Source organism: Synchiropus splendidus, chromosome 12 (assembly GCF_027744825.2).
Source record: "Synchiropus splendidus isolate RoL2022-P1 chromosome 12, RoL_Sspl_1.0, whole genome shotgun sequence".
NCBI classification, from domain to species: Eukaryota; Metazoa; Chordata; class Actinopteri; order Syngnathiformes; family Callionymidae; genus Synchiropus; species Synchiropus splendidus.
Window position 1 is genome coordinate 12,568,993 of NC_071345.1, and position 26,597 is coordinate 12,595,589.

The window sequence follows — 26,597 nt, forward strand, 5'->3', positions numbered from 1 at the left end:
GGGAGAGAAACTTCCTCCGCTGCAGCCCACAGATCGACTCCAGCGGCTCAACGTTGAGAGATATCTCAGAGCGACCACTTGTATCTGTGACTGCCGACTGGCACAGACCGTTTTTATACGTGCTTTGGAGCGTTCTTTTCGGGAGTGACTTGAAGTTTTTTTTTTTTTTTTCCCACCGGAGGAGGCACGAGAGGAAGTACCCGAAACTCCCATGTTTGAATGAACAAAAGAGGTGTACAGAAAAGGAGGATATTGCCGCCGAAATGGAGGAAAACATTCTCTCAGCAACAACAAGTAAGCACTTCTCATTGAACGACTGGAGAGCAAAATGTAAACAGGGTGTGAAACCAGTTAAACAACGGTAAATTCGTGTATAATACAAACCGCGTATATTGTACGACTGTGACATAATCTCAGTTTCTTAGGGACAAACGTGGGCAGAGCTGACGGTAAATACAATTCAAAACCACCCTGGTCTCTGGGTTACAATAATAAAATTTGCGCCGGATGAGGTAATCCCAGCAGCCCCATCCCCCTCCTTATCTTTAACCCACCACCAATGGGATGAAGTCCCTTTCTAGCTTCTTCGCTTTCTTTTCTAACAGATGCCTTCGTAATCTGTGTTTTGTCCCACGCCTGTTTGGTGCAGAGATGCAGCAAAGTAGGAGGAAGGCTCCCCAAAAATTCTCTGCCACCTCCCTCCGCTGCGCGCTTTAATTCATAGCTGTAATATCCTGGTTTTAAACTGGCATCATAACAAACATCTAAGTTATGGAACTGTTCTTTTCACGTCACTTGACTGAAAGGACTTCATTGTTGAGAGATGGTGAGATGCCCTTTTGCAGTGAACGAACAATAACACATTTAATTGAAGACTCTTTGGGTTTTTTTTATTTAGTTGAATGCTAAAATGATAGTTTAAATAATTGAAGAAGGATCTCCAATTAATTTGGTACCCTTACATAGCAGCGTCACTAACTTCAACAACCCAAATATTCAAAATGACTACATTGTTCCATTGCATTACCATTAGAAAAAAACACTCCCACCACACACAACTCAAGTCTCCTAACACGCTGTAACAGCAAGCTTAAAAACAGTTATTACAGTCAAATTTATGTTCAAGATGGAGGCATCTGAAACTATCATAAATCTCCATCCCCTTTGGGCTGTACTTTGTTCTGACCCCCTGTGTGATTGACAAGTCCCATAGCACACTGCAGCAGTTTTTACTTAAACTCCCATGTGCTGCCAACAAGTAAGACTCATCACATTTACCCAAATGAGGCGGCTCTGGATATGCTAATGTAGTGGCGTCTTATTATGTGTTAGCAAAAGATTTTCTCCGGTCAGCAATCTCGCACTCATGTACTGCACTTCTGTCAGTATATCAGCACTGTGTTGGAAATATGCCAGTATTCAATTGTTCTAACTTTGTCCATCTGTGCACAAAATGCTGGCATTGTGATTTAACTGCCTTTGTGATAAAGAAATGGCCTGCTCTGTTTTTGTGACTCTGACAACAGAAAACTTCCTTCCTGCTGGCTTTGCCTTTATAAAGGGAGTCCAGCTTGTTTTGGCTCGACATCAAGCAGAAAAGGAGAAAAGCTACACCCTGATCATGGGAACTCATGCAATATATTTATTCGATATCTGTGTTTTCTTTCAAGTACATGGTCAGCTGCTGTTGAGATGCTATTTCACGGTAGAAACGCGTGGTGCAACATTAATGTGATTCTTCTGCTGACTCATTCAATTCATTCTTTCAATCACCTCAGTATTGGGAGTGTAAGGGGGGACTTCCCTCTTCCTACATGTTCAGATTTGTTCAAAGCTCATTCATCCAAGTAGAAAAAGACCTCTGAATTGTTAAAGGTTCTGGAGACAAGAATAGAAAGAGGCTGACTGAAGATGTGCCAGCACTCGACTGATGGTTGTTTGAACTTAGGACGCGTGTTTTATTCCCAGCTCATGCAGAAGCACTTCATCATACCCTCAAAATGACGACTCAAGATGTTAGCTTAGCTTATTCACGAGTAATCAATTCCCAAACATTGCAAGCTGATATACAGGAATTTGGTGGGCCGCACTTAGGAGAGCCAGAATGACCGATGAGTTTCCATTAACCAAAGATCAAACCTTCCGTCTCTGTAGTTCTCTGCCAGGAAAGTGCTGCTGTGAGAGCATTGATCGATTCAGACAGAGTCCATGTTTGTTTTAAGTTACATGTTGATCGTGTCCAATTGGGTTTGTGTTTAAGACAAACAATCCAGCTGCCATTACACCATTATGTGTATTTAATACAATATTTAAGTTGCATTCAATAGGCATTATTTAAACATTTGGCCATTTCATTTCCCTGCAACTTTTCAAGTCACACAAAATCTGTCCTAGAGCATCCCTGCAATGGTGCACTAGATAGGGAGGTTCTGATTCTTGTCATTGGTGCTTTGCTAACGTCTATAAGCTAAGTGTGCTGTAAAAGTTTCAGACTGAAGTCAATGGTGGTAAGTGATCACAGCACAGAAGCCAGAGAGTGAATATTCACACTATGCCAGTACGTCCTTTCAATGACACGCAGACAAACTACAGTCGTAAATCCGACTAATGTAGTGGCGCTGCTAAGTGGTAAAAGCTATGAATCAAATATTAAGACGGTTAGTGGAAGAAGACTGACGCTGCAGAGGTGCGACCCAAATTTTAAATCGGTCAGAGCTCGTCTTCATTCTGGTGCAATGGAGGACGTTCTTGATTTGGCTCCTGTAACCTCCTCCATCGCTATAAATACCTCAAACGTGTCGACTGTGAGCACTCGTCGTCTGCCACGGCCACTCACCCGGACATGTGGCTAATATTAGACCTCAGTTAGAGCAGCTAAAGAGCATGGTGGTGCTCCTTCTCTGTTATTCTGGCTGCTTTCTATGAAACTGCCAGTTTTTATTCCATGTTATCTGTAATAGAAATGTTAGTACTGTAATCCATCCCAGAGTTGCCTGTGATGGTGAAACCCATAATAGAAATTGCAGTGATTCTGAGGCAGAACTGAAATCCTCTTAATGATAAGTTTGAGGTATGATAGTCGGTTGGGTGTTTTGACAATAACTAAAGAATATTTTGCCATCATGATAAATCCTAAAAGTAGATTGTAAATAACTACAATACTACATTCCTTCCACGCCTAGAACAGCTGAGTCTTCATTCCATCACAAATAATGAATAAATCATCATTATTTTAGGCAAGACTTGAGCCCGACATTTTCTTTCTTTCATTTATTTTTTCCTGGCTATCATACTTTTCAACAGCAACTATCTCTTCTTTTCTAATGTTGGTGTTTTCTGGAAGCTTATTTTAAGTACTCGATGTCTAAAAATCCTTACAATGAAAGTATGGTGGATTAGATCTCTCCAACTCCACCTTCCTCATTCTTGGACGGGGATGTTTAGCAAGTTGCCAGGGACAACTCGTCGGCATGCCGGCATCCTGCTTCGAGTTATGAATGGCAGCCTGTGCGGCCCAGAAATCCTTCCATCGTTCTCTGATGTCATCCGCTCTGCCCCACCGGCCTGCCATTCGCATCTCAGCTCAATATTCGTGGCGACAGTCGAAGTAGTTTCTCCAGAGAGCTGCCGACTACTCAGATATCAGATTCTGTGATCGGCCACAGTTGCTTTGGCATATAAGACGGTGCAGCAGACCGCAGCAGTTGAAGAATGAAGAACATTGTTCCCTGCCCCGGCCAGGTGATGGGATGAAAGATGAGGCAGTGAGAGGCACATCAGTATTCACCGGATGATTAACACCACGGGAACGATCCCTGTCTTAAAAAGCTCCTTCACTGCTACAGTGTGTGTTGCACTTTGTCAGCTTGCACTAAGCTTCAGCAACAACACTCAAAAGTAAACACAAATAATCCACATTCATTTTTCAAAGACCCGTATCTCTTTTTGCAGACCTGAGATGCTAGCAACCAGTGAACACTTAGCTTGACCATCTCTATTTCATCATTCGCATACAACATTTACTGGAAATGTTGCTGTCCTTCGAGCACTAAAAAAAGAGAAACTGGTAGCTAGGTCCAAGCTTGTTGTTTACTCTGAGCTTCCTGTGTGTTTGGGCCCCCATGCCCGCTTACATCACTCTATTCTGTGGCAGAAGGCCACCACAGGGTGAAGGGGCGATGGGTTAGAAGGGGTAAACGATGAGGTAGTTCATTAGTCCCAATGCCAATTCCAAATGAGATGCAGCTCCCAATGCTCCCAATGCAATTATTTTGATGTATAAGATGAATGTTGACCCTGCAAACTAAACATTGGAAAAGTGTCAGACGAACTGACTCATAACTTGTTTCACATTTTAATTCTTCTAAATTATTTGAGTTCGATCCGACACTGAAACGTGGCAGCGGTTGTTTGTCTGTTGCCTGCTGATTCCCAACCTGCTATTCCGCTCTCACGTCGTGTTTGTGCAGTCATACGAGCGCCCATATCTTCAGGTGATCCTGCACTTTAATCTGATGACTGACATCTTTCAGTGTTTCTGGATCTCAGTTGTGAGCTGCTTCAGACCTGAAGGAGCAACAAACGGTTTGGACATCCTGTGGTGCAGTCCTGTTTGGTCGATGATACACGCTCCTCTGGCCAGATTTTCCACATAACTTCCTGCTTTATATTGTCACATTAGATGCATGCAGTCATTGCATCACACATCAGAGCCAGTTCGAGCAAAGAAAGATTATTATTATAGATTAGATTATGTGAGTTCTAAAACAATCAGTTTTGTCACATGGTTCACAATGTATGTCCTCAGTTAAGCCCACAGGGTTATTATGATGGAAGGCACAATGAGGTAGATATTCCCAGACTTCATGAGATTCCATTGGAAGTAATTCATCGTCATCATGCACACTGTGCATGATGAGGGACAGATGATTGTAAATAGATCTGTCTTCCGTCATTTCCATTTTGCCGCCATTTCCTTTTTTTGTCTATATGTATTCTCCCAGGGGTTTCAGATTTCATTGCTATTTGCTTCCCTGCATCCCTGAATTGATACTTATCACTCCAAACTGCATATGCTTTAGATGACATTGATATCTGCACCAGTCTGCCAGCCAATTCTTTGTGACTGCATTTCCTCAGGTGTAACAGAAGCAATACAATCCCTTCATGTTTGTTTTCCATCATATTTTGTCCTGAGGCCCTTGTCTAAACATGCACTGTATAGTATTTCAACAGTGAAACAGTTTTAACTGATCTAATCTGTTGCATTGTCAAAAGTAGTTCTCTGAAAGAAATCCCAATACACGAGCTTATCTGATAATGGTTATTGGCTGCAGGTACGTTTTTGTATGATGTCGAATTAGGGCTGGTAAGTATCTTGTGAAATGATGCGTATCCAGATACACAAGTGGCGCTATGATACATTGCAATATATATTGCAATACTGTAAGTTCCGCAATATATTGAAATAAGAACCATCATTTTAAGGAGGGAAATCTGAAATCCAGTTAGACTTTCAGTTAAATTTTGCACTCCTACAGAGGAGCAAATCACTCTGAGAATCAACAAAATGACTCCAGTGTACAAGAAGAAATATAAACGGGAGAAAAATGTTAGTATAAAACACGTCACAAATCCAGCTGAATATCCAGTGTCTTTGTATTAAATATCACTCAAGCCGACTTAAAATACCAAGGCAAAATCACACAAGTGAGTATTATATTAATTAAACTATATTAATATTTCAGCAAATATGCTAATACAATTTTAACCAAGTATTGCAATATTTGAACATGTCAATATTTTCTTTCACGCTTTTTTGTCTTGTAATTGTTTTTTAATTTCACTTATGTACTTTGATTAATCTGTGTATTTTTGTTGCAAGTCGATGGTGCGTACAAGATAGTGGGTCTCTGAAATATGTTGACAAAAATATATAATGCACATTGCAGCTGCATTTCTAAAGCCTTAAAGATGTATCCTTCTCCTTATCCTCGCCGAGTTGGTTGCAAGACATTTAGAGATGAGTTTGAGTAAAAACTTGTAAAAAGTTGCTGTTGTAAATATTCATTGTGTTGATCGATTGATCTTTAGAGCAAGCATTGAAAGTAACAAGTCAGCAGCACAGAAGTTTCTTGTACTTCTGCATGCACTACTGCGTACTGCCTACTCAAACGCTTCTACAAGAGTCTGCTGTTTGGAGTCTATATCATGCTGTGTTTGAAATGTAGCTGTTTGACGTGTAAACAAAAAAATATTGTTATGTAGAATTATCATCTCTATGCTCGAGTTTGGTCCCCTGTGGCCAACCAAAACATCAACCAGTTTCCAGTCTCTTATTATCCTCTCACTACTTACTATCGCCGTGTTTTGCTCTCCCACTCAGTGTCACTGCAATGTTTTGGCTGTCGTCCGGTTGCCAAGCACAGACCACAACAATGGACCCTCTCTGTCAGAGCACATCACTGCCCAAGGAATGCTTGTTTAATAGTGGCATGCTTTGACAGAGGAAACACAATGTCTTGTCTTGCAGCTGAATCCGTCCATAATAGACTGCCGCTCTACCCTCGCCGCCTTTGGGGCTTGGTCCAAGTCCTCATCAACTACTTCCATTTCCCAGACCAATGACGTAACCTTTATTTGTGCCCAGATGAGCTCGGACAATTCCAGTGTTTGGTGCTGCTATCTCTCCGCATGATAAAAGCTCATTTTATGTTGACGCTTTTCTGGCTTTTTCATGCTCATCTGCTAAATGTTTGCAAGCTTTGTCCTGAAATTGAAGCTCAGACGTTGATAGCGGTGGCTTTTTTTTTCTGGTGAAAAGCTGTCTGTTCTGGAAAACACTTGCTCCGTTTGGCTAAGACAGTAAAAGTAAAGACTGTTGAGGTTGTACAGCTAAAACATGTTCATCAACCTCAGGATTTATCTGTAACTTTCTACTTTCTTTGAAATCGTACGGTATAGTACTGGTCTTCCTTCGGATTGGTGCTCTGCAAAAGAGTTGTGCAATAGTTCAGTGTTTGTATAGTAAGCCCGCCCGCCGTCCAAGTTCACCCTGACAGCCCCCTACCGTTTTCTTCGCCTTTTGGTGAACACAAACTCTGTATAATTTACAGCTTGTTGCCCCAGCGTTTACCTCCTGAGACTATGCCGAAGAGACATTATAGTTGAAAAGGGAACATAAGGGGGGACGAAGTGGACAAAGCCAAGTGCCCCCTTCATGAGCGTCTTTGTTGGCCCGTCAGAACAAACTATCGCCTGGGTAGGAGATTCAAATTCAAACAGCCAGCAAAATGTGAACCATGGAAAAATCTGAATTCTAATTTTATTAGAGAGTGATCCAGCAATACTGTGATTACACATGGATAGTCGTGCCCTCATGTAGGTAAGAAGCACAAACTTATATCTTAGTGCTATTTAAATAGAAAAAAACTAGAAAGATTTCACAAAACTGAAATTCATTATTTCAAAGGTAGGGATTTTCAATAGTACACAGCTTGAGACAGTTACACTGCAACAAGGAGTGGCAAGAAACACCCACTTTTCGTTTTATTTCCGAAGCGAAGCACCTGCCAACAGTGACAATAGCTCATCCCTTTTGGATTATATTTAAGTTTGGGGTCAAATTGAAATGTTGTGGTGTACAGAAATTTTGTCCAAATGTTTCCTATTAGATTTTGAACTCTTTCAGACAGGCATGTCTGAAACGAGGTCTGAAACGAGTCTGACACGAGGAATTGACCATGATCAAGTTCAATAACCATTTAAGCTATAAATTATTACGCAAGGCTTGACATCATGTCAATCACAGAATGTTAAATAAAGCAAAATTCGTTGCAAATTTAAGGACAGTTGGCTTCAAAAGCTGTCAACAAAAGTGACCTTTACTCTATCAGTGTGCCAGCCTCAAATTCCTCTTGCATTCTCTATACGCTTACCAATTAGTCCACTTAACCGGTTTAACACCAGATCAATATGCTCTATTGTTTTGTTGCCAGCATTGTGTGGATAAAACAATATGATGCGGCCTGATGGTGTGTATGTATGTGTGTTCTAGAAACCTTCAGCATTCAGGTTGTTAGAAAATAGGATAGCTATTTGTTTTTTTAGCTGTAGCTATGTGATTGGGTTGATCGTGGTCCAGTTGAAGAGCAGAGGAGCGGTTGAGCTCAGATAGCAGTCTGGAAACATATTATCTGGTTGTGTAAATGGTGCAATCTTCTGTTGCTCGACGACTGAAAGAGGCATTATACAGAGGTGATTGCTTTTCAGGTGGCGCTCTGTCCCATTGTGTTGAAATTCTCGGTTTATCAATGTCAACAGTCTGAAAAGCACCCATCTCTTGAGTCACAAATTCCACTCCTCTGCAAACTTGATATATGCTCTCCTGAGAAAGATGACGTCACAGAAGTCCTCACTGGCCCAGCAGTGAAAGGAATGAGAACAAACTGGTTGAGTTTCGCCTCCCAGCTCGTCCCTGACTGTGTCTGTTTGTCGCTGTTTCACTTTAGCTCCCCAATCGGACCTGATCACCAACCCTCCGAGACCTGACCCAGAGGGGCGTAGCAGCCCCCCAAAGATGGAGAATATCCAAAGAACGGAGTCACCGGTGAAGACGGAAACGGACCGCAGGTTCATGTCGCCGGCAAAACCAGACATCCTCACGCAGTCCCCGGGATCACCTTCATCACCTGTTCCCAGGTCAAAGAGAGGTAAGTGGTGGGCTTCTTGTGATTCCGATCACTAGAAATTTAAGTGTATGAGGGATAGTAATAGACCCATTGCTTTCACACCCGTGTCTGAATCTATTATTGTTGGTGCTGAAGCTGGTTTTAACGAAAGCTTGGTCAGTGCTGCTATTGTTCTTGGAGTATTTGATGTCAGTAGAATGTATAATTTCCAGTTCTGCTGGACAATTGTGTACATAAAGGCTGCTCCTGTGTGTAAATATGCATGTGTAAACATATGTAAGGTAAAAAACATTTCCGTTTTATAGTGTCTAAACAAGCATAGACTAGTAAACACAGTCGACCACACGTGTCTCAAAGTGACATGTTTGACATCGACTTCCCATTACATCATTCTGCCAGATGTCTGGCCTCAGATGTGACAATAATTACTTGTGAAACATCTGATGGAGGATTCACATAGGTGGACCGAAGAATCATAAACGTGATAAGAGCCAAACCGCCTCCGTCATCAAGAAGGGAAAAACATACCCTGACCCACTTTGATATTTATGGAAAGCGTGATATGCTGCTGCTTGTTACTCACTCACAAATTAATCATGGAGTCACGTGGACAAGAATGGAGGGCAACAGTCTGTATATTATTCCACACCAATGATGCATTCTCTCAGTCATACCGATGCTTATATTTTAGATGATTAAATGCAATAACAGCAATGGAGATTACTATGACATTGTCATAGTGCACCTGACTAATGTGTACTCGAGAAAACTTGCAAGCGATTCTTCATGACTGCACTGATAATTGAATTGCAGTGTTAATGTCGTGATACTGACTGCCCTCATGAGCCGAGTTATTATTGCATGTTTTCCAACTTTTCCGCAGCACTAAGTGTGCAGAATTTCAGCAATGAGGGTCAGGCGTGTCAAACCTTTTTTGAACTTGTTCAGCTGAATGCAGCATTTCTTGTCCACTCCTGTCCTATCACTGTGGTTCTTAATATGTCGAGTGGAATAAGCTCTTTCCTGACCATTAGCAAGAGATGTTGTGGTTTGAAAAGCTTTGTTTGTTGGGGTTTTCCAAGCTATCGTCTGTTACTGTTTAAAGTGACACGACTGAAAACAACTTTCTGCCATTGTGTCCAGTGCTGCTACCCAGTACGGCCTACCCAAGATTATGGTTTGGGGTTTTGTACGCTGACATGGAGATTTAATCATGATCTTGCTTAGCGGTCGTCTGTCCCACAGCAAAATAAATAGGTTTTCAGAAATTATTGTCTAGATGCTGTGCGAGCCGTCGCAGCTACACTACAAGAAGGTCCCTGCTGTGGCATGGCCATTGCCTTCACAACACAAGAATGCTTTTTAGGGGATTTCGGTAGTGTTTAATTGACCAATCGAAAATTGCTTGTGAGACAAACTTGGTACGATATGGTATGTCTACCATGGAAATGCTACCTGATCTGAGGTCATGCCAGTATGCACAATCTAGCCTTGAGCTATGTCCTAACTCCAGAGAAGCCAGGCTTTTAGCTAGGATGGCGTATGGGCCTGGGCTACGGTCACGAATCAGGCATCCATTTTTTCAAGTTTTGCAGACGCCTCCTAGCTAAAACCCTGGTTGAAGCTCATATGAATTTGACCATTAATGTGATCAATGGTATTTTCTTGATAAAAAATCATTCTAGCCAGATGGACAAAATGAATATAAAGCAATACATCTGTGTGGAAATGACTGTGTGGATGGATATGAGCTGCTTGGAGGAGGTCTGTGCTCTCCCAGTCCTTTCCAGTTCTTCATTTTTTTTACCATGATGTATGTGTATGTTCTTATACATCCAAGTCAACATTACTGACAAACAAACTCCCTGTAGAAGAACAGGCAGAAGCAAATAGCTAGATCTATCAGTCTAAACAAAAAAAACTTTTTGAAATAAAAACACATCACTGTTTAACTAAAAATTGAACTTCTGAAGTTCAGACTTCAGAATTTTGACCTTAGCCTCCAGTGGTTTTGTGAACATGTTGAGTGTTCCTGTGGCTGAAGTGAAAGATGACGACAATGGTCCTTTCCCTCAGAATCTTTCACTCAATAAACGTAAACACGAATTGAATTCGAGCCTTTAAGAGTTTGGGGGGGATGGGTCATCTTATCACCTCATGTTAATAGAGACCACAGTGAATGGATTAATGGATATAGAAGGAGGGGAGAGTAAAGGAGCTTACAGTTCCAAAACCCTTTAACGTGTTCTTGGTGCTTGGTCTGGTGGAAGTGAGGGAAGCCATTGTAAAAACAAATATAGAACAAGAGTCAGGTCAAATCCAACACCTTAGCACATGACTCCCAGAATCAGGACACTGAATTTTAAGTGGGTGTTATGCTGGCTTTATTCTGAAATGTTGGATTAACGTTTATTTTTGTCAGGAATATGGCTGAATTACTGCCCAACAATTAATTCAGTTCATAATTTCTGTCACGGTTACCTGAAATCACTGGGGAGCTAGAATACAACTTGGCCTTTGGATAGGATGCCAGATTATCCGGCAATACTGTGATTAAACATGAATAGTGCCCTTAGGTAGGTAGCTAGCACAAACTTACATCTTCGTGCTATTTAAATATAAAAAGACAGAAAGATTTCACAAAATCCAAATTCATTATTTTAAAGGTGGGGATTTTCAATAGTACACAACTTCAGACAGTTACACTGCAATTCAGAGTGGCACCTACTTTTTGTTTTATTTCTGAAGCTAAGCACCTGCCGACAGTGACTATAGCGCATCCCTTTTGGAACAGTTGAATTAAAGGATAAAAAAGGAGAAACTATTTTCATCTCCTATGAGCCTTCTGTTTGATTTATTTTATGCTTTTCTCTGTTCCCAGTTTGACACAACAGATAATTCTTGATAATATAACAGCTTTCATGTTGATTTCTTGCAGTAATTTTGGTTGAAAATGTGTAAACTCCACCGCTACAATAATTCTGGTCTGGGCTGATCACTACGTGGGTTTGATATGGTCAATGTTTTCTCTGTGGTTTGACAAGTACAATCCACAAGACGATGGCTTTGTAGCCAGTTAGCCAACAGTAGCTAAAGGATGTGAAAGAATTTGTGTTTGTGAGTAGGTTCGTCATAATGCAATTCCTGAGGATGTGTATAGCACATGCTAAGTATAATGTAATTACCCCCCCGGCTGTGTATTGGTTAGACATTAAATGAACTTTACAAATTTGTCTATTGAAACCTTGGCCTCCAACAAAACACAGCTGGATCTCTAAATTGAACCACACTTTTGGGCATTTTGCTGATAACCCTGAAAACGCACTGCATCGTTCAATCAAAGCGAAAAGTGCCTTTGTGTTTGCATTTTCCACTTCTGATGGAGATCATTATTTACAACACTTTTTCCCTACATTTTCTATCACATACCATCCATGTATTTGCAAAAATAATGCTGGTAAAATCATTGAGGAGTTGTATCTGTTTTCTCTCTCCAATGAAGACACAATAAAGTCAGAAGAAAGGCAGCAGCTGGCGAGGGAGCGCAGGGAGGAGAAGGCCAAATACTTGGGTGAGTTCAAAAAAGAAGCATGACTGAAGTTATAGCAAAGAATGACTGCTCCCCCTAGTGACGGGGCAGAAGAGTCTATTCAACTGTTACTAGCTGTGTTGGGCTGGCTGTATAAGTAGCACAGAAATGCATGCTAACTGAACACTGTTTAGATATTTGTCCACAATATTAACAGCAGCTATTTGATGCGATGCCTAACCCAAGCACAATTGTGTTTGATTTACATGTGAAACACTGCTGCCTTTATCACCTGCTTATGCACTGCTGGAGCACTGCTTTGCATGTTTGACCGTTGCCTGTTTCTTTTTACATCCTCCCCCTGCAGAAGAGCTCGGCAAGCTACAAGGTAAGCTGGTCTCCAACGTGCATGTGGTGATGGTCAAAAACCTTCCTCTTGTTTACTATCTCTCACCTTCTCTGCTCTCATCATTGAACCGGTCAACACGTCAAGCCTATCATGGATCATATTTTCACATCTAATTTCATCTTTTACTTCTATTTCCTACATTATTTTAATCTTCCAATCTCTCTATTTCAAAACCAAAATATCCAGAGGGCTATGTTTAAGTCTGATGCATTTGTATTTCACAAATGTCTGAAAAACATCCTAAATACTCCCATCATAGTGTGCATCCAACAGTTGAAGCTTGGCAAAAGGTTTCAAGTTTATCTTCCAGACTTCATTTTTTATGTTGATGTATGTGTTTACTTAATGGATCCCATGATGGTACAAATTTAGTGGGAAGAGGCTGCTTCTACAAATCCAACGAGTGTGCTAACAAAAACATCAAGGGCTTAACTCAAGGATCAAGTTATAAATAGAGCCGTGATGATAAGACAGAAGCTATAGAAAAACATCAAATATACGCCTCGAAACTACTGTTTAATATAATGGGAAAATACACACATAATAAACTTTGTTTTTCGAAAAAGATAACATTGAATTTTTAACTTTCTTCATGGCCACAATATACTTACTTAAAACCATCCCATAACTGATATTTCATTGCAACAGTGGATCTGTCTCATGCTGCAGAAACAACAAATGAGTAAATTGAAGTTTGGATTTGGATGTGAGAAGGTCTTTTTAAAAGTTTTGATCATGACGCATACCTTTTTTTTCCAGTCAACACTGACTGGAAATGATGAGGACGCTTCTGTGACACAGCAGTTTTCACTGCCAAGAGTCTGGACTTTGCTCCTCCATTGCAGCACTTGCAGACATTGCTTCACCTGGTCAACTTTACAATATGTCTGGAACATTGGATGGAATATTGCTTGCTACTTGAAGAATAAACTTATAAATATCTTAATGAAGAAGAAAAATGCAGGAAATAATTATATTAAGATATATATAAAGATATATTTTATTTTAAGGTTTTTATTGTGAAGCAATGGAAATGTAAAGATTATGTATAGATATGTAGAGGCACATGCAAATAATGTGATTTTTCATTATTTTCAGTTAAAGCCATTACTTGTCAAAGTACAGTTTATGCTTGAAATGCTGGATAAATTAAAGGAAAATGAGAAAAGAAAAATCAATAACATCTACAAATTACATTTGGAGTGGAGTAATTTCTAGATAGAAAGGAAATATCTCACAGATCAAATAAATACTGAGATAATTACAAGATGAATGATTTGGATTTCAAGATACAATGGAAGAAGGAAACCCTGTAACGGGTGGCAATAGGGATCGACTTTACAGTGAATTGGAAAATATGTGTGACGCTGCTAACATTTGGCCCACTTTTGTCTTAATATTCTCATTTCAATTGTTCAATATTTTCAATTTTACATTTTCAATATTTCCAACACTGGAGTGTCATTCGTGATTCCATTGAAGCCCTGAGGTCCAATCCAGCTGTTCCACGGCACTCAGAAGACTTAGTAGAGCAGATCGGTCTAATTGGGCGATCACCAGGTCGTGCCAGATGGTTCTGATCCGATACTCTCAGTCAGACTTGGATAAGAGATGAAATCCTCCTAAATCGTGTGTTTACTATATCAGCTTAGAACGTATAGCCGATAGCTGTCTTGGCGGGTGTTTTAGGTGGAAATGCTCTGATGTTTCATCAGGATCGCTTTTGTAGCTCTGCTGCCTTGTCTCTCTGCAGTCATTCCGAATAAATACTTGATGTGACCCGGAGTTTCTGCTCATGTTTGTTTTATGGATTCTCTTATGTGCCTTCCTGAGCTGTTGTCAGCACCGATTATTGTCAGAGGAGAGTGGAAGATGCCTTCAGGAGCCTTTAAAACGCCATCTTTTTTTCAAGCACGCATGGCTGATTGAAACATCGGGGTGACATGAAACATTTGGGAGAGATTATGCTACATTTAAGATAGGAAGTATGCCAAAGTTTAGCCTCGATGGAAAATGGATTTTCCCTCTTTGCCATCTTGCAGGCATGAAGAGCGTGTTTGTGTTACTGCAGCTGATGGAAGTCTGAAGTGATTAGTGTGAATAGAAAGTGTCTGGTTACCTCGACTCGTTCAGTCTCAAGTGTAAAAGTCAACTAATCGAATTGACAGTGGAAAAAAGGAAGCTTTTATGTTCAAGTGGAACGACAGAATCTCTTTCAGTCCCACTCGCCAAAGTTTATACATCAAAGTCAGAATGTTTTTTTTCCTCCCCCGTTATGCCCTTCAAAAGTAATCCGGGCCTCTCTTCTTTTTGCAGCGGCTAAAAAGAGCCAGTGGCTGGAGAAGGAGGAGAAAGCTCGGCAGCTGAGGGAGCAGCAGCTGGAGGAGCGACGGCGAAAGCTAGAGGAACAGCGGCTCAAGGCGGAGAAGCGCAGAGTGGCCTTGGAGGAGCGGCAGAAACAGAAACTAGAGAAGAACAAGGTACGTTGGAAGGTGCGGTTTGTTTTCTGGGTGAAACTTATTTATGTTTTTGCAGGAGCGATACGAGGCAGCAATCCACCGCTCGGGCAAAAAGACGTGGGCGGAGATACGCCAGCAAAGATGGTCCTGGGCTGGAGGTCTCAGCCCAAATTCGAACCAGAAAGGTATGAGACATATAATGAAAAATGAACGCCTTCTTGCTGACCTTCATGAGAAAAAATATATATCATGTTTACTGAAGTTAAACTAGGTTGCCAGTTTAGCTCATTTTCTCTTCTGTGGATTTGCCTTGAAATCCCAAATTCCACCCTGGGTCTTATAATCTGCCATATGCCAGAGGAATTAGACACACATGGATCAATCATTTCTTTCTTTCGCACTCTTGAGTCTGTCTGCTAATGAAAGTGAGTCGGATTTTTGAGGAAACGCTGGCAGAGAAGTGAAGCTGGGTGAAAATCTGTTCCAAACAGCAACACACTCATTTTTCATACAGCAACTGGTTTCAAAAGGGTCGATAATCTGTAAGAGAACTAAGTAGTCTGAGCATGGAGTTTTCAGAATTGTACTTTTGGATCATTTAGGATACATTACAAATCACTGACTTAACTGAAGGTGAATTAAACAACTTGTTTTTGTCCAAAGACAATGTCCTAGTTATCCCGGATAATCCAAACCAATCCCTGCCCTAAGTTTTCACCGGACCGCCTGCTAAAGGGAATAAAGCTTAGTGTGTGTTTGTGCTTTATCCAAGGTAATGGCAACACATTTTTGAGAGAGACTTTATAGTGCTTTAAATACACTGTGTAATGAGTGTTAGTTCCAGACCTAATTTGTTGTGTGCATTTCTGTACCTGGATCAGTTCTGCAGCGCCATTCTGACTGTCTCGATGATGCTATACTACATGAATTTGTCTTGTGAAATAAACTGCCAAACAGTTTGTACCAACTAAATATTAATTTTAATGCAATACCAATGACGCACTGTTTGGATTTGTGTCTGTGACTAGATTGTTTCCCTTATTTTATGATCTATTTTCAAGTATGCAAGTATCAAAATAAGCTGTTTATTTGCCGCACAAAAGGGTCAAAAAATGTAGTATTTCTAAGGAAATGTTTGGTCAAAGGAAAGCCAAATATAAGCAAGTAAAAACTTTATATGGGTGATAAAAAAACATGTTTCCTGAGCTCAAATACATGTGACTGAATTAGCTTCCCATGACCAAGAAGCTTCCGGATGCTTGTGTGGAACTAGAGCCATCACGCGAGGCCACAGAGGTGCCCCTCCTCCCCCTGAGTCATGTGACCTCTGTGAACATCTGTATGGCGCTCTCTTGGCTTCTCAGGCAGATGCTCAGTGTCAACGGTCAACCTGCCCAAACACGTGGACTCTGTCATAAACAACCGACTCTCCAAGTCCTCGGCCACACTCTGGAACTCCCCCAGCAGAAGTAAGGCTACGTTTGGAATGAACCCCCCACTCCCTCTCTTTACCTGTACCCATCACTCCATCGAATCGTTGTCAATGTGATCTCTTTGTTTCCAGTTCTTTTTTCTCCAAGGTGGATTTTGGGTCCTTTGGTTTCTGCATGAAGTTTTGTGGTGTGATAATTTTTTTTATTTCGTTGTCTTTGTCTTTTTTTGGTGATGTGGTCATTTCATTCCTGATGTTTTGTCCTTCTAATGTATTATTTCAGCTTTTGTTTTAATCCACGACTTAACGTTGGCATCAATGTGATTTTAATATCATAATCCACTGCTTCATGTTTCAGGTCTTTACACAGTTCAGTGTAGCTGGAGAGTGAGTCAGCATTTTCAGAGAGAGATAATGTATTCTGATGAACAGCAACAAGGGAAATAGACATGAGTAATGTTTTCCCTTGAGTGACCCCCACTGGCCGCTTTATTCTTTATTAGTGCTTGCTTCACTCTTCATATCCGACATGTCAAACACAAGGCTAGTGAGTGTGGCCTTGCCTACTCCAGTGGTTTTCAAGGGGCCTCATAAAATTCAAGGCAAATGGGAAAAGTATTTTATAGCAAATAAAAGGTATAAAAGTTGATGTCTATTTTCCTACTTTGCAGCATTGTCTGTTGGTTTGCCGAGCAGAAGCTAATGCCGTTTGGATGCCATGGCTCTTTACCCTATGCAATGTTGAAAATCCCACATGTACTACATATGTTTTCAGGACACGCGGGTTGAAATCAAATTCCTGAATTGTCATACTCCACATTGATCATAACAGACAGATTCTGAGACGCTCGCTCAGAAGGTGAAGGGGTTTGATTCAAAACCACACTGCTCGAGGTTGTTTCTCTCAAGAGTCCAGGCCGACAAAACATTGCATATATCAACTCACGCAAGGCAAAACCTTAGTGTCCCTTCATGTGAGTCCTCTCTGTGTTTCACATTAAAATTCATCTTCACTGGAGCAGCTGTTGCATAATAAATATTTCAGCTGTTACAACAACCGTAAATTAAGTACCTCACAGTGCAGCCGGTTCACTCATTATTGCACCTTAGAGTTCTGTATGCCGCAGCAGTACATGGCTGCCTCACTGTCTAGACTCGTTGCAAATATGCCATTGGTGTTGCAGTCACGGCTCCCTTGTTGACTAGATGTGGTTGGTTCTAAAGCATTTTACTGAAGGTTCCACATTGCCAACTGAGTGTCTCTTCAACGTCAGTAAACTTTACTTGTGTTTATTTCTCAGCAGCTCGTAGTGTCGCTCTGACTCCATGGGAGAGCAGTATAGTGGACAGGCTGATGACCCCGACCTTGTCTTTCCTCGCCCGGAGCCGCAGCGCTGCCAGCGTTCTCAACAACGGAAAAGATGGACGTAAGTTGTTCCTACCTGAACTTCAACCCATATTTTTGTAAATAATACACTCTTAATCTTCTTCTCTCCAGACTCTCCTCTCTGTCCTCGTTCGGCGTCGGCCAGCCCACTGACATTGTGCAACCACCAGCCCCATCACCGCTGCTCTGACCGCTGGAGGGTGACGTCCAGCACTCCGGACATCACCCAGCGGCACCAGAGACGGAGCTCCACACCTGTGAGTTAGCCTGAATCCAAGTGATTCAAATCGGACGTTGGCGGCAACTATGTTGTTTCATTTCAGATGGATAAAAACAAGAAAGAAAAAAAGGATAAGGAGCGAGAGAACGAGAAAGAGAAGAGCGCTCTTTCTAAAGAGAAGGTGCTAAAAAAGAGACAGTCTCTTCCCAGTATGAGACACAGACCTGATCTAAGGTAAGGCCAACTGTTTAGCAACTGAAATGTTGTCGCTAATTTATGCTGACTTGTGACTATTCTTAAGTCCCAGTCCTTTAGCGAGGCAGCGACCCTCATCTCCAGCAACACGTAAAGGCAGGACGGCATCGCCGAGCCCCGCTGCTTCTCCAAAGCCTCCGTCGAATCGCGGCAGCCCCTCGACACCTAAAGCTCGTCCCAAGAGAGCCAGAACCCCTGCCAGGATAGACCACCGCCCACCATCCGCCTCCCCTATCCCACTGGAGAGGGTGAAGGAACCACGTCGATCTGCCACCCCAGAGAGAAGAGGTGAGCACTGCGAGGCGGGATTTTAGGGAGTGATTATGTAACTTGGAATCAGATTATGCTCTGAAGACTAAAAAATGAGTTCACTGAGTTTAATCTTGAATCAAAGTTCTCAGCGCGGTTCATTATACTGCATACATACCACGCCTTCACAACTAGTTATCCTTAAAAAATGTACAACCCGTTGTTCTCTTTTAGGTTCTCCAGTTGTCCCGGCTGCCTCCACACCTCCTCCTCCGGCAAGAACGTCCTCAACACCAGAGCCCGGTAACCCGGTTGTGTCAGCACCGGCCGCTGCTCCCTCTCCTGCCACGAAACCCATGGCAGGAACTAACAACCCAGAGGAGGCTGCTCGCATCCTGGCCGAGAAAAGGCGACAGGCGCGTGAGCAGAGAGAAAAGGAGGAGCAGGAGCGTCGGGAACAGGAGGAGAAGGAGAGGTGAGAGTTTTAACACTTGTCTCACACACACTGGCACTGACAGAAATGAATGGTAAGGTTGCATAAACCGTATTTTCAACTTTGCAAAGGGTCTTGAAAGAGGAACGGCTAGCCAGGGAGGCTGAGGAGAGACGACAAAGGGAGGAGGAGGCGCGAGCGATGGCCGAGGAGCAGCGGAGAAGAGATGAAGCTCAACGCCTGCAGGAGGAAAAGGAGGCTGAAGAGAAAGCCAAAGCTGAACAGGAGGAGAATCTGCGTTTGCAGAAACAGGTTAGGCTTCAGACTTTTCAGTTGTTATGGTGTCGCAAGGCGGCACACTCTAGTGGAATTTATCATTGCAGAAATATACTGCTGTAATGTTTCATGAAGAACTGGTTTTTGTTAGAAAATACTTATTTTAAGTCTGGATTCACCCTTAAGATGAATTTGCAAATTGTATGACTGTTATTTTGAACGATGATTTTCCAAAAGTTTAAATTTAGGTTGAGTTTTTGAACAGTCAATAGGTCCTGACACTTGCCATTATTAACGTAATTTCACGTGGTACATCGCTCCATAGTTGGGGATTGAACGTCAAATAAATCTTAAAATATTTAGAAGGAAACATCGAGAAAGATTGAGGTGAATTTTGGGGGAAAGAACATTTGAAAAATTGCATGGCTTTGGCGAAGTAAAGCAAATTAATCTACGGTTCAGTGAAATTTTGCTTTTGACTATTAATGACCGAAAACATTTAAGGTTGGTGAATCCAATTTATGAGTAGATGACTGTCTGGTGCTGGTTGGGCTTGTGACGTTTCGTTTTACCCTCTGGCTCTCCCGTGTGGACACTTGCATAACTGCATTGCAAATCCACTAAACGGCTCCTGCTCCTGTGAGTCAAGTTGAAAATAGCAGCTCCTGTTGCGGTTGTAAACTGCAATTGCAGCCAGTCACCACGCCCTTGTTACATAAAAGACGCGTTCTGTTGGCGTGGAGATTTTGTTTCCCTCCATTTAAAAGTGTGGTTGGCTCTGTGTTTCAGAAAGAAGAGGCTGAGGCCAAAGCCAAAGAGGAGGCGGAGAAGCAGCGACTGGAGAGGGAGAAACACTTCCAGAAGGAGGAGCAGGAGAGGCTGGAGAGGAAGAAGGTAGCCCCCAAACATCTGTCCTCCTCTGGGAGCCTCAGTTTCAGGATAAATGTCACTTAAGTGGGCCAACTAGGGAGGGATTGGAAGTGAATATCATTCAGCTAAGTAGCCAAGAGGCCAGAAGACATCTTTAATCTTCCACCTTCAGCTACTTTTTTATCATTAAACTGTACCAGTCTTCCTGAATCTTCATGAAAACCAAGAGTATAACCACAAAAACTAAATGTCTGGTACAAAAGTTGAGTTCTTTTAGCTACTCTGGCCCTCATTTGTCTTTTGTTGTGACAAAGATGGGTCCTTGAAACTAACGCCAGCCATGTTTTTAGCTTATCCTGGATCATCGGTGTACGTGTCGCAATTAAATAAAGCTGGATGTGTGAAGTTATTTATACCCGACAATAAGCAAGCAGCTGTGTGGCTGTCATCAGCGTCTGGCTGAGGTGGTTATTTACCACCATTGTTCACTTTGATTTCCTGCTTATCCCTGTGCCGGCACAGTGGTGTGGAGACTAGCCAACAAAAACACCATGTTCTCTAGTGTCCTCAACCGAATGGAAGATCAAGCACGGTTTATTCCACAAATGGATGCCGAGGTCATGAATCGAGTGTCTGTGAATAATCTTCCGTCGTAAAGTTGACTTGATAGCGGTCAGCTGCAATTTTATTTTCCTCAGATGCTCTCTTCCACGAGTCTTATCGAGCCCACCTCTTTCCTGTTGCTTTAAATACCAACCCTTTATTAAACCTTAATAAACCTGGTGTTTACTTGCTTTCCCCAGCGTCTGGAGGAGATCATGAAGAGGACTCGCAAGACAGATGGAGGGGAAAAGGTACCATCTAAATGTGCTCCAAAAAATGGCGCCATTCTATATTTAAATGTAACAAGGGAATTATGACCATTCTGACCACTTGTCGGGCTACAAAAGCCAGATGTGCAACCTTTACAGTTGAGTTGATTTTATTGGTTCTATGTCTTCCAGGGACCATTTTGTTCAATGCTAATAACCAGTGCAGTTTAGTCAAACGTAATTACAGTAGTTCAGTGTGTTTCAATGTTTTAAATGAACGTTTTTCCTGTCTTTTCTTATAGAAAGAACCAAAATCGTCACCTCCTCAGATCAATGACAAAGAAAGCAGCAAAGGTAGGAGTTATTGAAACACAAGTTGGATTCAGTTATTTCTCTGATGGTGACACCGTTGCAGTCAGACTCCCTCACTGAACAAAGGCTAGCTACATTTGCACTTTTGTGTCCTTCCAAACCCTGCAGCGGAAAGTCTGGACAGGAAGTTTGGGCTCAAAGCAGCAGCCTGCAGCCGTTCACAGTCTTACTGTTCATATCCATAACTACAGTGAATCATCGCAGTGACTCCATGTCACAAGCTCGGAGATGAAACCGATCAGATTTGAGAGAATTTCAGCCTGTGGCACAAGCCAGTTATTCGGCCACTGATGTGGTCAGGTCCTGGGCATGGTTGCCAAAGTCTGGTGGTGATTATCGGGGTTGGTTTCCACCACAGCTGCATCCTCAAGCACGGTCAAGGATGACACAGACAAGACACACGAGGAGTGTTTGGCATTGGTTTCCTGCCTTAATGTTTTGGACTCCCCAGAGCCAGATGGTGAAACAAGAATCAAGTGAAGCTCCTGAAGGTCATAAAACATGATCGGTTGTTTGTCAAAACTTGACTTTTTGACATGCTTTTGATTAAAGAAATAGTGAGACCAGCACAAAACCACAAAATATTCAATTTTCAAGCCCAAGAAATCAATCTACTCACTAGTGATGGGCTTATGAGGCTTCATGAAACACTTGTCCTCCTTTTAAGAGTCCGCTAGGTGGCACTGCTCTCAAATCTTTGGATTCCATTCCATTTTTAAACCAAGAGCGTGACCTAGTGATACCTAAAAATGAGGTCACTGTTTCATGAAGCCTCACCAGCCCATCACCACTACACACTCATATATGTGTATTACAATTCAAAATCTCATGTACCTGCTTAGAATCAGCGTAAACATCTGCCGTTGTCAAACTTAAATACAGTGAGATCAAAGCAAGAGAATCGATGTCTGTATGAACCACTAACATCTGCCCACTCTCTGCAGAGATCAACAACAAGACAGAAAATGGAGACGGCAGTGCTAAAGAAAGGTAAAACAACTAAGCCCTGTGATCTTTTTACAGTCTTTACACATGAGCGTTTATGTTCTGCAGCCCCCCTGCACCGGCTGTGAATGGCGTCCAGTCCGTGAGACACGAAAATGGTCTCTCCACTAAAGGAGAGGCAGGTCACTTTGAAGAAATCATTCACCTGGCGCATCACGGCAACGGAAACAACGGCGCCCGAGACAACTCTGATGAGTCCATTCTCAAATACGACGGCGAGGAGTCTTTCATGAAGAAAGCTAATGCCATGAAATCACAACATGTTGCAGGTACAACTCCTCTTCCTGTTTAAGTCTCACATGTCACGCTGTTTATTTTTTACCTAATATTGTTGAGGTTATTTCATCTGTATAAAAAGCTTTTGAAATGTTGTTGGATGCCTAGCATATTGCCCTAGCATGAGCATTTAGCTAGTGTATTTGCGAGCATGAATGTGGCTAATAATGTGTACCAAGAGCAGGTTGTATTTGAACTCTTTTAAGTTTTATACTCTCTCACCTTTGTACACACCCACAAAATAATACAAGTCTGTGATATTACTTTACAATGTGATCTACCGACCACAATCTTGACCATTGGTGTGTGCTGTCCTTTGATGTTTACGAGGGAATACAGAGAGCTATGAAGTCACTTACAGCAGTGGTCCCAACTGTTGTATCACCGCAGACTGGTTCAACGCTTGGCAATTGGAACGTGGCCCGGGGTGTATGAAGTTGCCGCTTTGAACCGTAACATAAGGCCCCTGCATGCTTGTGTGCCCACTAAGATTCACAAACTCTCCTTGTCCTGCCCTAATGCTCGCTGACTCTGGTCGCTATGGTTACGTTTAAACATGTCTTCAAAATAGCATACAGATACACCACAAAACCTAATATAAAGTGCATGAAAATTTTAACTCACCATATAGTTAAGTCAATGGGAGCTCTGAGCTTGTTTCTTTGCAACGAGACGGTCCCATCTGGGAGTGACGGTAGACGATAAACCCATATTTCAATACTCCTGGTATTTTTTTTCTTCTTGAAAAGTCGTAGGCACTTCTCCTGTCTCTTCACTGAGCCTTTCCCCTTCGCAAAGAAACGGCTGTTTCCTACTTATTTTGCGACCTTGTGGGTTACATTTTGGCTCTTAAGTGTCCGAAGCTTAACCCAGAAAAGCTGGTCATTTTTCAAAATAAAAGCCTTTTCAAAAATAAAAGCTCCTTCAGACTCAGATAATACACAAAACGAAAACAATTTATTTCTTTTTGCGGCCCGGTACCAATTGATCCACGGACCGCTACCGGTCCCCGGCTTGGGGGTTGGGGACCACTGACTTACAGGACTGAAATGTGTACAGCAGTAACAGTAACCAAAGTGGCACTGACACGTTAGTCAACTAGCACCACAGCAAAGCATCACTCTATACTGAGGACCCCCAGTGGGTTGGAGGTGTCGCTACAGCGTTCCACCCACGGCCACTCAGTGGGGTAGAGACCATTTGAAAGGAAGACTGCCGTAAATATTGTGTATCCTTATACCGATGACAGCGTTAATTAATCATACACACCGACTCGGGCGTCAGGCCAGCGTAGATTCCAGGGATAGCTGAGGTGACCACCACATTCTTTCACCAGCTCTTCCTGGCCAGAGTGCCGAGCGCAAACAGTCGTGGCGCCATGCTCACCTGTCGCCTCATGTTTCTGCTCATGTAGATACTTGATACCGTGAGCCTGGAGATATTTATGAGCCGGAATAATTAGGCAGAGGTGACTTTTTTTTTTTTTTTTTTAAAGAAGGTCACTGAGAGTTTGTAGAGGGGAGTTTACTAGGCCCATATCACAGACTAATCCATCTCTTTTACAGAGGTCCTGTAACAAACTCCAGTGTTGAAGTGTGCACTGCCCGAGGCCGCTGACCTCGGCCAGTCGCACCGTCAGTCGCCGTGGGGAAGCCATGTGACCCGTGCCAATCAGCGACCTTCATCCCTTCGCCCCTCACACGCTTCGGAAGGGAGACGGACTCACGATTCCGTGCGTCAGATGACGGCTGTGGCACTGACTTCACGCACCTTATTACGAAAACATGTTGTAGTAATTTAACGGCTGGGTACATCTGTGAATATTGTAAATGAGCAGTCAGTCAGGCGGCTTTAGAAGTGTATAAAAAGGGAGTCGGTTACAGATCCTCTGCTGAGTAGAAGCCGAGTCGCTCGCTTCCTGCTGTGTAAAGACTGTTTTGTAAAGGAAGAATTTCCATTCTAGGTTGAAACGCTAATAAAACCTGCTAACTGCAAACACACTGTATGTCCATAACTTAAAACCTACTATGTTGGATTGTATGCAACAAAAAAAATGTTCCATTGTGCCACGAAGGACGAGTTGAGAAATCAATTCCTGATCTATTGAGCAGTTAGAGTTTAACATGTAGCAGGACTCTGTGGTTCACATTCGCATCGGAAAGGAAGCCGTGATATCAATGTGTTTTATGTCGATGGGAGGATCTCAAGTCTAATAAAAGACAAAAAGTCCACTGTGGTTTTGTTGAATATTTGTTGAAAAGTAATCATGGATTTTACATTTTGAAATGTAACTTCTTTGTCAAAGGGAGGCTGAATCTGGCCGTGCATGTCACAAGAGCTTGAAATGGTTGGTTCGCAACAGCTACTACAGGACATGACGATGGACACTGGACAAAAAAACCAATAATAACTTCAGTGGATGCCAGTGATGGGTGTATCATTTCTAAACCAAGAGCACCATCTAGTGGCCTCTGGAAATGCAACACTGTTTCATGACACCTCATCGACCATCACCCTGTTAGCATGTTTTTCTTAAATAATAGCCAGTCAAATTCAAGGTCATCTACTGTGCAAGATGGCACAAGTATTAGCATATTATAATGTACCTTGACTCTAAACAAAGATACTTTACTCAGCCTCCAGGACATATAAAGCAGACAAAATGTTGCAAGTACATTATAATCTCTGAGGCAAGAAACAAACTTCAGAAAGCTTTATTGCCAATGTCAGTAAGGATCCCACCAACTTGGAAAGTGGTTCAGTACAACATGCAATAATCAACAAGACAAATGAATGATAAATAAATAACCAAACATCTATAATAATAGAAGTAAATAACAGATAAATAAACAACAAACAACATGGGTTGTTCACGAATTGATCGGTCTGATGCATTCATGGTATTCTGCAGTAGACGTGTCGCTAAAAAAATTGTTATTCAGAAGGGAAACTGGTTGTTTTGCACACACTCATGGGAACACTGAGCTTCATTACCGCTCGCAGAACCATGTGTACTGAGAAAGAGCTACACCACAGACAGGTGTGAGAATGAAAAGTTAATGCGCTGTGGAAACAAGCTGTGGAAATTCAGAATCAGCAGGTGAATCCTGCTGAACCGCCTGCTTGATGTCAGAGCTGTGCTCCACTTGTGCCTGGAAGCCAAAATGTGGTATTTGGTCAAATTCTCTGCACACATTGTCATAATAAAAGACAAATGTGGCCAAAGCAAATGCCACCAACTGCACATTATACTGAGTTATATGCAAGTAAAATAATGTCTGCTTGTCTGTCTAGTCAGTCTAGTCCACCAGAGGGCGCACAGCTTGTGTCGAAGGTGACTTCAAAACTTTCTGAAATCTGATTCAAACCAGAAATGTCACTACTTTTTACTTGCAAGCAATGACAGCCAAGTAAAATGATTAAATGATTTAAAAAGAATCCTCTGTGTGGTGGTCCGTCGACGAGATCAGTGCTTCTCCGGGTGGACTCGAGGATTAGAGGGCTCTATTTTTAGGGAGGTGTCTGAGGGGCAGAGCATAGTGGCATGTAAGGTAGTGACAAGGTTTTTGGGTTGGAAAGGAAAAGGAGTGACAGTTCTTTGATGGTGAGAAGATTATTTACAACCAAAAGAAACACTGTGTTGCTGTGTGTTGCTGCTAGCATCCAAGCATGGGCTTCTTTTGACTTGTTTGAGAATAAATTTGAGCATCGACCAACATGACAGAGCCGCAAAAGCAAAACAATAGTGTTGGGAAAACCCTTTTTCACCTTATTTTATGAATGAAAAATGTTAAAACGCGCAGTTGTGTTCACTGACTTTGCAGATCTCTGTGTAAGTTTGCAGGACACACACTGGCCCCTGCCATAAATCTCTCCTGCGGAGGACAGCGAGGAATCTTCCAGATATTTTGGAACAGCAATGA

General features: G+C 42.1%; 1 protein-coding gene across 7 annotated transcripts; it reads left to right on the top strand.

Moving 5' to 3' along the window:
- map7d1a (MAP7 domain containing 1a) lies at window positions 1–24,905 on the top strand. 7 transcript variants are annotated; one of them, XM_053881439.1, is made up of 19 exons: window positions 1–294; window positions 8,511–8,711; window positions 12,193–12,261; window positions 12,587–12,607; window positions 14,945–15,108; window positions 15,164–15,272; window positions 16,452–16,556; window positions 17,821–17,946; window positions 18,018–18,163; window positions 18,230–18,360; window positions 18,428–18,669; window positions 18,865–19,105; window positions 19,195–19,375; window positions 20,129–20,233; window positions 21,013–21,063; window positions 21,324–21,375; window positions 22,338–22,383; window positions 22,447–22,667; window positions 24,240–24,905. In XM_053881439.1, the coding sequence occupies exons 1-19, from the start codon at window positions 264–266 to the stop codon at window positions 24,248–24,250; spliced, it is 2,253 nt and encodes a 750-aa protein (XP_053737414.1). In that variant the 5' UTR covers window positions 1–263; the 3' UTR covers window positions 24,251–24,905. The 7 variants fall into 7 exon arrangements, with proteins under 7 accessions (XP_053737414.1, XP_053737415.1, XP_053737419.1 ...); XM_053881440.1 differs by having other exon boundaries at window positions 17,824–17,946; XM_053881444.1 differs by lacking the exon at window positions 16,452–16,556.
- Window positions 24,906–26,597: the final 1,692 nt, after the last annotated feature.